The sequence below is a fragment of the Galeopterus variegatus genome, unplaced genomic scaffold (assembly GCF_000696425.1).
Source record: "Galeopterus variegatus unplaced genomic scaffold, G_variegatus-3.0.2 Scaffold7416, whole genome shotgun sequence".
Lineage (NCBI taxonomy): Eukaryota > Metazoa > Chordata > Mammalia > Dermoptera > Cynocephalidae > Galeopterus > Galeopterus variegatus.
This window is the reverse complement of record NW_007733527.1, coordinates 123,996-138,879: the sequence shown is the minus strand read 5'-3', so window position 1 is coordinate 138,879 and position 14,884 is coordinate 123,996. Positions and strand designations below refer to the sequence as shown.

Here is a 14,884-nt window from a genome sequence, read left to right as displayed (position 1 = left end):
GGCGGGACCCCTGGCTGAGGCGCCGGGCTGAGCCGGCTCACGTGCGAGCGCCGCTGACGAAGCGGCGAGCGGCCGAGCGGGTGTTGCTGCCGGGGGCGGCCCCGGCTCGCGCGGACTGGAGGAAGGTCCAGGACGCGCGAGCTCTGCCGCCCAGCTGGCGCCTGTCACTGACTTCTCTGCCGCGGCCCCTGCGCCTTTCCCCAGCGATGTTGTGGAGCCCGAACTGCACTGGTGTCGGCTGCCGCTTGCCAAGCCTCTCCTCGCCTCTGCTCCGGCAACGGCAGTGCTGCAGCTGCCACTGATCCCCGGGGGGATGCCCGCGGGCCTCACCGAACCGGCGGGCGCCGCTCCCTCCGCTGGTGTGAGCTCCTCGGGGACCGTGACCATGGCCCCCGCCGGAGCTCTGCCGGTCCGGTTGGAGAGCGCTCCGGTGGCCCTGGGAGCCGTGACTAAGGCTCCTGTCAGAGTCTGCGTGGAGTCCACGGCGTCTCAGCCCCTGCGGTCCCCTGTGGGGACCATAGTGACCAAAGTGGCTTCTGTCAGTGCTCTTCCTAAACTCAACAGCGACCCTAGGCTATCTGCTCCTCAGATAGTCGCCGTGAAAGCCCCAAACACAACAATCCACTTGCCTGCTAATTTGCAGCTCCCTCCAGGTATGTTGATTGCCCTTATCCGCCAGTCCAGCCAGCGGTGGCACGTGAAAGGTCGCAGTCCCGGATTGCTCCTTCTTGCTGGTAGCTCTGAAAAACTCCGAGCCAAGGGAACCTTTCATAATCTTGACTTTGCGGTGATGGTACAGGAAGCTGCGTATTGGGCAGTGATTTGCCTTTACAATTAATATTCCTATAGTCTCTGTGTCATCACTGCATAGTTTTCGTATTTAAGAAAAGAATCCTTCCATGTGACAGCAAAAGCTGGAGCAGCCTATTCAGGAGGGCCTTTGAGACACTGGCTCCTAGGTGGGGCAGATACGGTATAGCTAAAGTTTATTTTCATGAGGAGGAAGGACCCGTTTGTACTCTCACACGCTTAGATTATCATTTTTTTAAAAAAGTGTATTTTAAAAGTTCTTGTGTGTTAGTACTGAAAGAGAATTTTAAATTTAAGCAAGCCGGAATAAGTTTACTGCTCTCTAGTACCATAAACGAATAATGCTGCTTCCTGCACAGTCTTTAAATGTGTAATAATTGTAACTTTAAATTTGAAGAATCCCTCTCACAGGGAACAAGTGCCAGAGTTGACAAGTAGATCAGAGTCATGGATTTGTTATATTTGCATTTGAAGCGGTATGTGAATGCTACTGCTTTGAGTCTGACTCCTTTCTATACTAGGGCTTATTACTCTGTTGGGCTGTTTTCATGATTTACACAACGATTTTGCTTTGTGATAATTTACATATTGTAAATATGCTGAATGATATTTGAGTGTTCTATCTTCTTTCTTTCCTCAAGTGAAAATCCCTTTGAATTTGTCTTCTATTATTTTGCTTAGCAGTAATTGGAACTCTGACCAGCAAAGATGGTAAAGAAGTGAAAGCATTGATTTGAAAGATTTCAGTATCCCCTAGCAAGATCAGGGACTCTTTTTGAAGCTAATGTTTATTTGGTCATGAAAATTGTGAACAGATTATGTTCCTCACTTTTTATGAAGTTCTGTTTCAGTTTTGTATGGTACAGAAGGTAGCAGACTTGTTAAGGCTGTATGCAGTACTGGATACATTATTTGCCAGTTCTAAGTCCTCATCCTGCATACACATGTAAAATAGTTACGAATGTGTTTGAATCAAATTACCCCCTAATTTGTTAAAATATAAATTCCTGTTTAGTCATTGAAGTTTGTTTAGAAACAGTAATTTAAAAAATGTTAATATAGAAACTGTCACGAATGAAAACTTGCTAACAAATCACTTATTAAGGGCTTACTGTACTAGGCACTTTTTATACATTATTTATATGTTTTTAGTCATTGGTCATAATAGGCAGGTAGCAATAAGGAAAGAGGTCTCTAAGGGTAAATAATTCGCCCAATGCCAGGCAACTCATAGGTGTCAGAGGGGGTTTGAATCCAGGTTTATTTAACTCCACTCTTTCTACAACACTGTGCTTACCACTTGTGGGTATACAATATGCCTTATTAAGTATCAGTGCTGAAAGGTGATTTTGAGAATTTTAGAGGCTCGTCATTCTTTTTATGCACCAGGAAACCAAAACTGAAACTTGCCTGAGCAAAATCGCAAACTAGAACCACAGCCCAAGTAAAGCGTTTATTGGAAACATTTTATGCTGTTGACCATGGAGAAACACCACAAAAGAGAGGAGATACTTTGTCTTTAGAAATTGTTAGTTACAGAAGAGGCAGGGGAGGTGCTTTAAAAAGCTGCTTTTGGGAATTTCTGCTGATGTGTGGTAGAACTAACACATTTGTGCTCTTGTTGGTGCAAAATAAGATAAGCAATAGTTGAAGGATGAAATGGAAACACTGATTAAAGGAACTTTTTAAAAGTTATAAATCCTAGGGCCGGCCCGTGGCTCACCCGGGAGAGTGTGGTGCTAGTAACACCAAGGCCACGGGTTTGGATCCCTATATAGGGATGGCCGGTTGGCTCACTTGGGAGAGCGTGGTGCTGACAACACCAAGTCAAGGGTTAAGATCCCCTTACCGGTCATCTTAAAAAAAATGTTATAAATCTTGTACTGTTTCTTTTGTGAATTGAGGATTAGCAGTTGAATACTCAAGGATACTTAAATAATATGTATCAGTTCTTCATTTTCCAAGGTAATAAATATTTTAAGCATTTGATTTTTCTTCACTGGTTTTAAAAAATATACATATGCACCACAGGTTTTTCCAGGGAGCAGGGGCTGGAAATAAAAAATATGTGGGGGCATTGTGAGGAAATAAATGTTTTTGGTAATCTCTTCTGTCATCTCTTTTACATGTGGGATTTTTAGGCTAAACTGTGGCCCTTTCTGTGTTTGGTATTCTTCAGCTCCACTATCACTTACTTGTTTGAGAATGACAAGCAAAGACTTGAGTACTTCTTTTATGTCATAAACTGATAAATTGTGCATGACAGTCATACTGTACAAAAGTTTGTGAAAGTTACTTGTGAAGTAGTTGAGGTCCTTTTTCATCAGTCTGTGTTCATGCTGAGACGGGGCATAGTATTTGCATCTTTTTTCTCAAATTCCTGAACCAGTCTCTGGATAAGCTAGTGGTTCTTTGTTTCCACTCTGGCTTTATCAGAGGGATACAGTGTACATGATCATCAGCAGCACAGTTGTCACAGGGCTACTGGGCTTCCTGAAATGAGAAGCTGTTCTTTTCAGTGTTCACCATAGCCATCCACTTTTGGATTCCGAAGGCTGTGGAGTCCCCTGAAGGCGATAGCATCAGTGGCATTATTCTATGGATAGTCATCCCTGGGAGAAGGTGCTGGCACTCCTTTTGTGCTGCCCTTCCTTAAGGCTAGGTTAGGTTCTCCTATTAAGTGTTCCTACTTGCAAACTGTCCTTTCACCACCATAGTACTCTCACGCTTTGTTATTATTACTTCCTTTTTTTGATTATAAATTCCAGAGAGGCAGGGACTCTATGTTGCTTCCTTTATTATTCCCAGGGCCTATAAGTTGCTTGGCACAAAGAAGGCACTTAAGTATTTGAATGCAGGCATATGTGGAGAGAGTATGGGGCAACAGGGCTGCAGCACTTAAGGGATTCTGAGGGCCGTGATAAGTATGAGTGTGTTGAGTTTTGATTTCTTTGCTTATTCGACTTACAAAAGGTTACTGAAATGTAATCCCCACATTCACTAGAGTATTACTATTAACACTTTTATTGTATCTTTTCATGTTAGTACCTATAAATCTTCCTCATTTTTTCAACTGCATAGTATTGATGTGCCATTGTTTTTCGATCACTTTCCTTTTTTTTTTCTCTTTTAAAAGATGACGGGTAAGGGGATCTTAACCCTTGACTTGGTGTTTTCAGCACCACGCTCACCCAGTGAGCAAACTGGCCATCCCTATATGGGATCCGAACCCGTGGCCTTGGTGTTATCAGCACCACACTCTCCCGAGTGAGCCACAGGCCGGCCCCTCGACCACTTTCCTATTCATAGGCATTGATATTGTTTGCACTACTTTCCGCTATTACAAATGATGCTGTAATAAACATCTTTGTATGTTTTGTGCAGTTTTATAAACATGTTTTTATGGGATAAATTGTTAGAAGTGGAATTGTTGGTTCAAATGGTAATATATCTATAGATATTGCCAAACTTTACTCCTAAAATATTGCTTAAATACATAACAACGTTAATACTTTATTTTAGAAAACTACCCATGGAATCTAAGAAGTCATTTTCCAGACTTCTTAAATTAAGTAGGAGAAGGTGAGCTTTGAATATAGAGAAATGTGGGCTGTATGATAGTACTATTATGTGGATTTGTTACTTATTGCATAACTTTGCCTAAGAGGTCTCTTGTTAGCTTGAAGTCTACTAGTTATATGATATATGTATGTCAGCCTGGAAGGTTCAGTCCAGGGCCACAGAATAAGGACTGTGGTATGCTGATCATGCTAATCAAGTTTGCAGATAACAGAGGGCTTGGAGGGGTATTTAGATTGTAATATGCACGGTGGTTATTTTGCTGGGACTAATAACAAGAACTGGAATTTCTTTTTTTTTTTTTTTGGGCATCTGGGTGGAATGGGGTTCGAACCCTTGACGTTAGTGTTACAAGGCCTTGCTCTAAGCAATTGAACTAACCGGCCAAACCAGAACTGAAATTTCTAGATCAGGGACATATGAATACTTTAAGGCTATTGATAAATTTTGTTATTTATTCATACATTTCAATGCTAATTATATGCTCAGTTCTATACTAAGTAACGTGGGTGCAATAGTAAATAAGGTAGACATAATTCCTCTCTTGGAAATCAAGTAAGATTTCCTGAATTTCCATAGATTACTCTGAGCTTAATTTTCCTCCAATAATCTTATTTTTATAAAATAATACATGCATATATAAAACAACAACCAATATGGAGACTAAAAAGAAGAAAGTAAAAATCACCTGAAATTTTATAGGCCTACTTTTGAAAGATGAAATTTAATAGAGATAAACAAAAGCTCTGTTTTGGCAAATCAGCTGTGTAAATGGAGGATAAGGGAGATGTACAATAACTAATAGCAGGACCTGGGATGAAAACTCATTAATTTGGTCTTTCATTTACTCAATTCAGGAAATGAGGGAAAGAGAGAAATTTAAGTGACTTTAAGCTCAGTAAAGGAAACTATGACATGTGAAAAATTTAAAAAATTGGACCCATGGTGCCTGAGGAAGAAAACAACTTAGGATATGTTGGCCACATGGCTTATTTTGTATAGTTGCAGAAGGAACCCTCACATCTGTGAATATTAATGGGAGGCATATTTTGGTTCCATTTTAAGGAAGGACTTTGTATTTCTGGTCTGCTAGTGAGAGAGTGACATGTATAGCTTCCTCATCTTCCTAACTCTGGACTTATTTGAGAAGAGGCTAGAAGGTTACTAGTTAGATATTTTGTATAGGTATTAAATTGTAACAGATGAATTCGAGGGTTTTTATGGATCTTAGATTTGTATGGGTCTGCTATTCTTTCAGGGGCAATATTTGCAAATGCTGGGCATATGAAGAAATCAGAGATCCTTTATCCAGATCAGCTTGCCACCAAGACACTGGCTTTTGGGACAAAGCAGTTTACTGGGCAGAAAAGTAGAGTATGTAGAGAGAGAACACTGGACTAGTTTATACCTCAATATCTTAATATTTATAGAGGAAAGGTGCTATGTAACCTAACTTATGATTACTTTCTCTCAACAAGCCTGTAGAGTAAATTAGGCAAAACTAGCCATCCTTTTGTGATTGGAAAAAGTCAATCTCAAGTATTTATTAGGATTGGATTCAAAGAGACTTACTTGGTCACTGGTCTTCAGAGAAGAGATGTTCTGTTTCCTTTGTGTATTTTTAAGTGCTTTTTACTACGTCATTGCTGTGCATAGGAATTGGGCCTTTGAGATAGATAATTGTTTAAGATTGTACAAGGAGATTAAAAATGCTTCAACCAGAAGAAGATTCAAAGTTCAGATGAGCTAGTGATTTTATTCTCAGTATGTGTGTGTGTGTGTGTGTATGTGTGTGTGTGTGTGTGTGTGTGTGTGTGTGTGTGTATATATATATATATATAAAACTTCCTAGTGATGTTTTGAGTACATAGTTGAAGAAAAGTTTAAATTATGGATCTTTTGTCATTAATAACTACTACTACTTCTAACTTTAAAATTCAAAAATCCTCTTACATGTCTTGTCTCATTTGATCCCATTAACAATCCTGCAATGTAGGTATTAAGTTTCTTGATTGACGAACATGGTATGTCTTTACATTTATTTAGATCTTTTAAAATGTCTTTTAATGTTTTGTAGTTTTCATTAATTTTGTGCTTGTTAAATTTATCTCTAAAGTATATTACTGTTTTCGGGGGGGTGCTGGCAGGTACAGGGATCTGAACCCTTGACCTTGGTGTTATAACATAAAGTATATTACTCTTTGATGCTATTATAAATGGAATTTTCTTAATTTTTTTATAGTTAATCTTTGCAAGTATATAAAAATACAGTTGAGTTTCGTATATTGATCCTGTATTCTGCTATGTGAACTTATCAATTCCAATAGTTTTTTAGAGGATTCATTAGGATTTTCTATATACAGTAGTTCCCCCTTGTATCTGTTCAGTTACCCATGGTTTCAGTTATCTGCAATCAACTGTGGTCTGAAAATATTAAATGCAAAATTCTAGAAATAATTCATAAGTTTTAAATTGCGTGCCATTCTGAGTAGTAGAGGGATGAAATCTTGAGCTGTAGTGCTTCATCCTGCAGGAGATGTGAATCATCCCTTGTCTAGCCATGGTAGGTATACACTACCTACTCATTAGCCACTTAGTAGCCATCTTAGTTATCAGATCGACTGTTGCAATATTGCAGTGCTTGTGTTCAAGTAACTCTTATTTTACTTAATAATGGCCCCAAAGTGCAAGAGTAGTGATGCTGGAATATTGTTATTACAGTCCTATTTTATTATTAGTTATTAATCTATTACTGTGCTTAATTTATAAATTAAGCTTTATCACAGATATATATATATATGTTTAAGAAAAAACATGGTATATATAGAGTTTTGTGCTATCTGCTGTTTCAGGCATCACCTGGGGGTCTTGGAACATATCCCCCACTGATAAGGGGGGACTACTGTACAAGGTTATATCATCTGTAAATAGTTTAATTTAATTTTTTTTTTTTTTTGGTGGCTGGCCAGTATGGAGATAGTTTTACTTCTTTTTTTCTGATCTGGATGCCTTTTATTTAATTTTCCTGCCTAATTGGCCTGGCTAGAACTCTCAGTATTATGCTGAATAGAAGTAGTGATTGTAGGCATCCTTGTCTCATTTCTCATCTTAGATATCCTTGTCTTGTACCTGATCTTAGGTGGAAAGCATTTAGTCTTTTACGTAAGTGTGATGTTAGATGTGAGTCTTTTATAGATCCCTCTTATCACATTGAGAAAATTTCCTCCTATTTCTATTAAGTTAAGTATTTTTATTTGAAAGAAAGGTGTGTTGAATTTTGTCAAATGCTTGTTCTACATCTGTTGAGACAGCCATGTGGTTCTTGTCCTTTATTCTTTTGTTATGGTATTTTACACTAATTAACATTCAGATGCTAAACCAACCTTGTATTCTTGAGATAAATATCATTTGATCATGTTGTGTAGTGCTTTTTATATGTTGCTGGATTCAATTTGGCTGAGAATTTTTGTATCTGTATTCATAAGGGATATTGGTCTGTAGTTTTCTTGTGGTGTCCTTGTCTGTTTTTGGTATTATTAATACTGACCTTACAGAATGAGTTGAGACATATTGCTGCTTTTATTTTTGGGAAGAGTTTGTGAAGGATTAACATTAATTTTTCTTTAAGTGTTTGGTAGAATTGACAGTGAAGCCTTCTGGACCTCGACTTTTCTTATGGATACTTTTTTGATTCAATATCTTCATTTGATGGAGGTCTATGCAGGTTGTCTATTTCTTCTTGAGTAATTAGTAGTAATGCCATCTCTTCATAGTGGTAATGCTCCCTCTTTCATTGCTGATTTTAGTGGTTTCTGCATCATATTGTCTTTTCTTTGTTTTCTTTTTGTCATTCTGGGTAAAGGTTTGTCAGTTTTTTTTATCTTTTCAAAGAGCCAACTTTTAGTTTCATTGACTTTTCTTAATTGTTATTCTATTCTCTCCTTATCTCTGCTCTAATCTTTATCATTTTTTCCCCTTGTGCTTGCTTTAGTTTTTATTTTCTCTTTTTTTTTCTTGTGTATTAAACTGGAAGATTTTTATAGATTTGAGATTTTTTTTTTCTTTTTAAGACAAGCATTAACAGCCGTAAATTTCCCCTGTAAAGACTGCTTTAGCTGCATCTTTTAAATTTTGGTATGTTGTGTCCTCATTTTCACCCATCTCAAAGTATTGTCTGGTTTCCTTTGTGATTTCTTCATTGATCCATTGGTTACTTAGGAGTGTGTTGTTTAATATCCATATATTTTGTGACTCCCACTTTCTGTTACTGATTTCTAATTTCATTCCATTGTGGTTGGAGACCATACATTGTATGATTTCAATCCTCAAAGTTTATTGAGGCTCGTTTTATGTCCTAGTTAATGTGACCTATCTTGGAGAATGTTCCACGTACACTTAAAAATGCTTTTGTTGGGGCCGGACCGGTGGCACATGCGCTAGTGCGCCGCTTGGGAAGTGCGGCGGCGCTCCCGCCGAGGGTTCGGATCCCACATACAGACCGGTTCCCGCTCACTGGCTGAGCGAGGCGCGGTGGCAACGCCGAGGGTTGCAATCCCGTTGCCAGTCCCAGTCCGGTACGGGGGCGACACTGAGGGTTGCGATCCGTTGCCGGACACGGAAAAAGACAAAAAAAAAAAAAATGCTTTTGTTGCAGGGTGAAGTATTCTATAGCTGTGTGTTAGGTGTAGGTGGTTTATGGTTTTCAAGCCTTTGATTTTCTTGTTGATCTTTTGTCTAGTTCTGTCCTTTATTTAAAGTGGGGCATTGAAGTCTTCAAGTATTATTGTTTAATTGTTTATTTTTCCCATCATTTCCATAAGTTTTTGGTTCATATATTTTGGGTCCTGTTGTTTGGTACGTATATCTTTAAATTGGTGATTTTATCATTATAAAATTCCCCTTTTTTATCTCTAGTAACATTTTTTGTTTATAGTCCATTTTGTCTAATATTAGTATGGCCACTCTAGCTTTCTTATGGTTGCTGTTTGTATGATATCTTTTTTGTCTTTTTATTTTCAACTTTTTTGTATCTTTGACTCTGATATGTGTCTCCTGTACACAGCATATTGTTGGATCTTGTTTTTTATCCAGCCTGACAATTTTGGACTTTTGATTGGATTATTTAATTCATTCACATTTAATGTTATTGATATAGTTGGACTAGGTCTGGCATTTATTTTTATTTTCTATATGTTTCTTTTCCTTTTTGTTTCTCTATTTCTTTTCACCTGCTTTCTTTTGCATTAAGTGAATTTTTTTTTTTTTAGTGTAGTATTTTAATTCCTTTGTAATTTTTTCAACTTTTTTTTGGAGTCTTTTCTTAGTGGTTGCTCTAAGGCTTGTGATGTATCTTTTTGGAATCTACTTCACATTTATATTAACTTATTTCAGTAAGATAAAAAAACTTTCTTCTTTTTTTGGCAGCTGGTGGTATAGGGATCTAAACCCTTGACCTTGTTGTTATCAGCACTGCACTCTAACCAACTGAGCTAACTGGCCAGCCTCTGAAACCTTTTTCTTATGCACAGCTCATTTTCCTCTTATGTTTGTGTGTGTGTACATATGCTGTTATTGCTCTACATATTGCATGCCTCTAGATATATTTCAAATCCAGCAATACCTTGTTATGATTATCCTATCTAATTTTATGTCTTTTAAAGAAGCTGAGTGGAGAGAGAACAAGGACATATTTATAGTATTTGTTATATTACCTTCTTATTTGTCATTTCTGGTTTTTTTCATTTGTTCTTGTGGCTTGGAGGTACCATCTGAAGTCATTTCCTTACTGCAGTGTAGCTTTGCTCCCATCCATCTTCTCTGTATTATTATTTGCAAAAATAGACTGTCATCTGAAGTGGGGGCACTGTAGCAGTGCGCCACCGGGCCGGCCCTATCCTTCTTGAGTTTGTTGAGTACTTAGATGTCTAGGTTGTTTTTCATCAGATTTGGGAAGTTGACTGCCATTGTTTTTTTGAATATTTTTCCTGCTCCTTTCTGTCTCTCTTGCCCCTTCTTCTGGTACTCACATAATGCCTATGTTGGTGTTTTTATTGGTATCCCACATTTTCTGAGGCTCTTCATTTTTCTTCATTCCTTTTTCTTCCTGTTCTATGGATTGAATAATCTCTATTGATCTATCTTCAAGTTCGCTGATGTTTCTTTTGCCAGTTCAAGTCCACGTTGAGCCCCTCTTGTGAATTTATGTCAGTTACTGTAGTTTTTAGCTATGGAATTTCCTTTTTTTAAATAATACTTATCTCTAGTGATATTCTCTATTTGATGAGATATTATCATTATATTATTCTTTACTTCAAGTATGGTTCCTTTTAGTGCTTTGGACATATTTATAATGGTTATTCTGAAGTCTTTGTCTTTTAAATCTGACATCTAGTCCTGCTCTCATAGGTGGTTTCATTGCCTGCTTCCCTCTGCCCCCATTTGTCTATCATACTTTTCTATTTCTTTGCATGTCTCATAATTTGTTGTTAAAAACTGGACATTATAATATAGTGTAGCAACTCTAGATACTGGTTTTCACTCCATCGGTTGTGTTGTTGCATGTTTGTGTGTGTGCTTTTGTGTTTAATGTCTGGCTGGACTATTTTAGTGAGGTCTATTGTCACAATGAGAAGCCTCTGGTGTTGCTTCTCAGAGGACACAGCCTTTAGCATGAGGACTGTCATCTTTAGCAAGGCTCTCTCTCTTTCCCTCATCTCTCTGTTAAACTGTCTGCTTCTGCCGGCATCATACCGAGCTGTTAGGAGCCACTCATCATCTTTAGCAAGGCTCTCTCTCTTTCCCTCATCTCTCTGTTAAACTGTCTGCTTCTGCCGGCATCATACCGAGCTGTTAGGAGCCACTCATTGCCAGGTGGTTACCCTGTTGTTTTCAATAATACCCTAGGGCGTAACTTGCTCCACAGTCTGATCCAATTAAATCTGAGTCTTTTTGTATGATAATGATGGCTGGCAGCCCATAGGTAGCTTCAGGATTGGGGGCTGGTTACAGGAAAGACCAGCTGGGACTTTCAGTCCCACCTCCCAGCCTCTGGGGAGGGGAGAGGGGCTGACGGTTAAGTGATCACCAGTTACCAATGATTTAATCATTCACACATATGTGATAAAGCCTCCATAAAAACCTTAGAGGCCAGGGTTTGGAGAGCTTCCAGATAGCTGAACACATAACACATGGAGGTTTCTGGAGGGTGGTGCACCTGGGGAGGGCATGAAAGCTCCATGCTCCTTCCCTCATACCTTGCCCTATGCATCTCTTCATCTATATTCTTTGTAATATCCTTTATAACAAACCGGTGAACGTAAATATTTCCCTGAGTTCTGTGAGCCACTCAAGCAAACTAATTGGAGGAGGGAGTTGTGGGAACCCTGATTTATAGCTGGTTGGTCAGAAGTTCCAGGGGCCTGGACTTGTGACTGTCATCTGAAGTGGGGGCAGTCTTGGAGACTCAGCCTTCAACCTGTGGGATCTGATGCTATCTCCAGATAGATAACGTTGGAATTTAATTGGAGGACACCCAGCTGGTGCCCGCTGCAGAATTGCTTGCTTGCTGGTGGGGTAAAGTGCCCACACATTTGGTCACAGAAATCGGTCTTTTATGTTGATGATTGTGCTATGAGTGTAAGAGTGTTTCTCTTACTCAGACAGCCTTTAGCTTGAACTTATCCACACTCTGAATTAAAGTCAGTTCTTTTAGAGAGATATTTGTAGTAGGAGTCAGGATTGTGGCACTCTGAGTGACATCCTCGCTTTAGGAGCAGGGTACTGGCATGAGTGGTACTTTGGTTTTCTCTGCTTGCCTCCCCCAACATGGAACCTGCTACCCTATGAAAAAGCTGGGGTGAGGGCAGTTGGGGCCCAAGTATTCTCAGTGTGCCACCCCTGAAGTAGAGCCTTTCTTTTATGAGTGGTAATGGGTGCAAGAAGGGAGCCTTGAACCTCTTGGATGCTTCATCTCAAATTTATCCTCTTCAATATGCAGCTGGGGTGGGAATGGGGATGGGGGGAGGATGAGAAATGATGGTGGCCTGCCTCTTACAGGAAGATACCTTCAGCTGGGAGCTTAGGAGAGAGGGAGCCCTGCATTCTTGGCCACACTGCCAGCACTGGAGTTTCGGTCATGCTAAGCTGAGAAGAGAGAGTGGGTTGTGGTTCAAATGCCACAGATTCTTGTTATATTTACTAAGTCTTAGATCTTTAATAATTGTGTGGTCATTTTCTGTATGCCTTAGGGCAATTACCAAAGTCTTTGAATGCTCGTTTTCTAAAAATATTTTTCACAAGTTAATGCTTGTTTCACTGGGGAATGAGTTTGTGGAGCTCCTCATGCTGACATTCCAGAAGTGGAACTCCTACTATGGATATTCTTGTTTGTACCTCCTATTGACACAGGCAAGAATTTCTTTAGTTTGGAAATACTGGGTTACAGGGTTTGCAAATGGAAATCAATTTTGTGCAGTCCTGTAAAGCTGAACAAAGTACTTGAACCAAGTTACACTACCACCAGCAAGATGTTCGAGTTCCTGTTGATCTCTCTAGTATTTGGTATTGCTATTGGACTTCTTAACTGTTGTCTGTCTAGGTAGATATAAAGCAATATCTCACTGTGGTCCTAATTTACCTTTCCCTGGTATCTGTATTTCTTTTGTGCATTTTGGATACTTGTCATTTGAATGTATGTGAACTAAAATTTTGTTCCATTTTGTGGCTTGTCTTTTTGCTTTTGCTAAAAGTTCTTATAATGTGGTTGAACATATCAAACTTTACTTATTTTAAGTAATCCTTTCTCATCCCAAGTTCAGAGAGATAATTTTTTACATTGTCTAAGAGTTTAAAATCTTTTACTCTTTACCTTTGCAGCCTTAATACGCCTGGGTTTTTGTGAATGTGCATGAAATAGGCATCCAGTTTCATCTTTTCCATATAGATGACTAATTGACCCAGCCCTGTTTATTGTATAGTCACTTTTTTCTTCATGAATCTGGAGACCCTCTTAGAAAAATTTGATATGACATATTTGCATGAGTCTATTTCAGGTTCTCTATTCTGTTCCATAGGTCAGCTTGTATAGTCTGTTGCTATTACCACATCATCTCAGTTACTAGCTTTATAAATAGTTTTGATGTTGTGAAGGAAAAATGTTTTGCTTTCTTCAGGAGTATCTTACCATATGCTTAGTTTTATTTATTCTTTTTTTTGGTGGGGGCAGCTGGCTTGTACGGGGATCTGAACGTTTGACCTTGGTGTTATCAGCACCTGTGCTTTTGATAATTTGAGTGAAAACATTTTTCCATCTTATATGTGATAATTAGCATACATGGAATTCAGTATGTACAAATCACTTAGAGCATTTTACAGTGTTGAAAGAAATGGGAGAAGAAAATAAGTGATGTTTATGCTTTATTAGCTCAGAGGTCACTTTCTTTTTCTTTTAACTATAGGAACAGTTTTGATGAAAAGTAACAGTGGTCAGTTGATGTTGGTGTCTCCTCCGCAAGCTGTAACAAGAGTGGAGGCCACAAGTAACATAACTCCAAGGCCAGCAATACCAACGAATACTCAAACAGTCAAAATCTGTGCAATGCCGGTAATATACCTTAAAGTTTTTTATCATCTTCTTAGTTTCCCAACCATTATATTCATATAAATGTGTATGTGTTTGCCAGTAAAAATAATTTAATATGAATCTGCTCAACTATTTAAATTAAGTGACTTTCTTTGAATATGTTAATTTAATCAGGATTTTATTTTTTAAATATTTTATTTTACTTCTCAATACACATTGTAATTGATTTTCATGCCCCTTTACCCGTTCCTCTCCATCCTGACCCCCCCACATCATATGTGTTCACTTGACTTAAACAGTTCAAGGAATTTTTGTGGTTATTCTGTCTTCTTCCCCTCCCCACCCTCGATTTGTTTGTGTGTTTATTTATTTATTTTTAGCTCCCACAAATAAGTGAGAACATGTGGTATTTCTCTTTCTGTGCCTGACTTGTTTTACTTAATATAATTTTCTCTAAGTCAATCCATGTTGTTGGGAATAGTAGTATTTTGTTCTTTTATATAACAGAGTAGTATTCCATTGTGTAGATATACCACACTCACAAATAAGTGAGAACATGTGGTATTTCTCTTTCTGTGCCTGACTTGTTTTACTTAATATATTTTTCTCTAAGTCAATCCATGTTGTTGGGAATAGTAGTATTTTGTTCTTTTATATAACAGAGTAGTATTCCATTGTGTAGATATACCACACATTCCTTATCCAGTCATTAGATGATGGACATTTGGGCTGGTTCCAACTCTTGGCTGTTGTAAATAGAGCTGTAATAAACATTGGAGTACAGGTATCCCTTCGGCATGATGATTTCCATTCCCCTGAGTATATTCCCAACAGTGGAATAGCTGGGTCATATGGCAGATCTATCTGTCATTTGATAATTGCTAAAATAGTGAAAATTCAGTCTTCAGACTCAAA

General features: G+C 38.5%; 1 protein-coding gene across 1 annotated transcript in view; it reads left to right on the top strand.

Annotated features, from left to right (window-relative positions):
• Positions 1-141: 141 nt before the first annotated feature.
• TAF4B (TAF4b RNA polymerase II, TATA box binding protein (TBP)-associated factor, 105kDa) overlaps positions 142-14,884 on the top strand; it is a gene marked incomplete at its 3' end in the record, with an annotated part of 116,173 nt that continues 101,430 nt past the window's right edge. Inside the window, 2 exon segments of the mRNA XM_008591935.1 lie at positions 142-653; positions 13,845-13,990. Coding sequence (XP_008590157.1) covers positions 314-653; positions 13,845-13,990 — 486 coding nt within the window.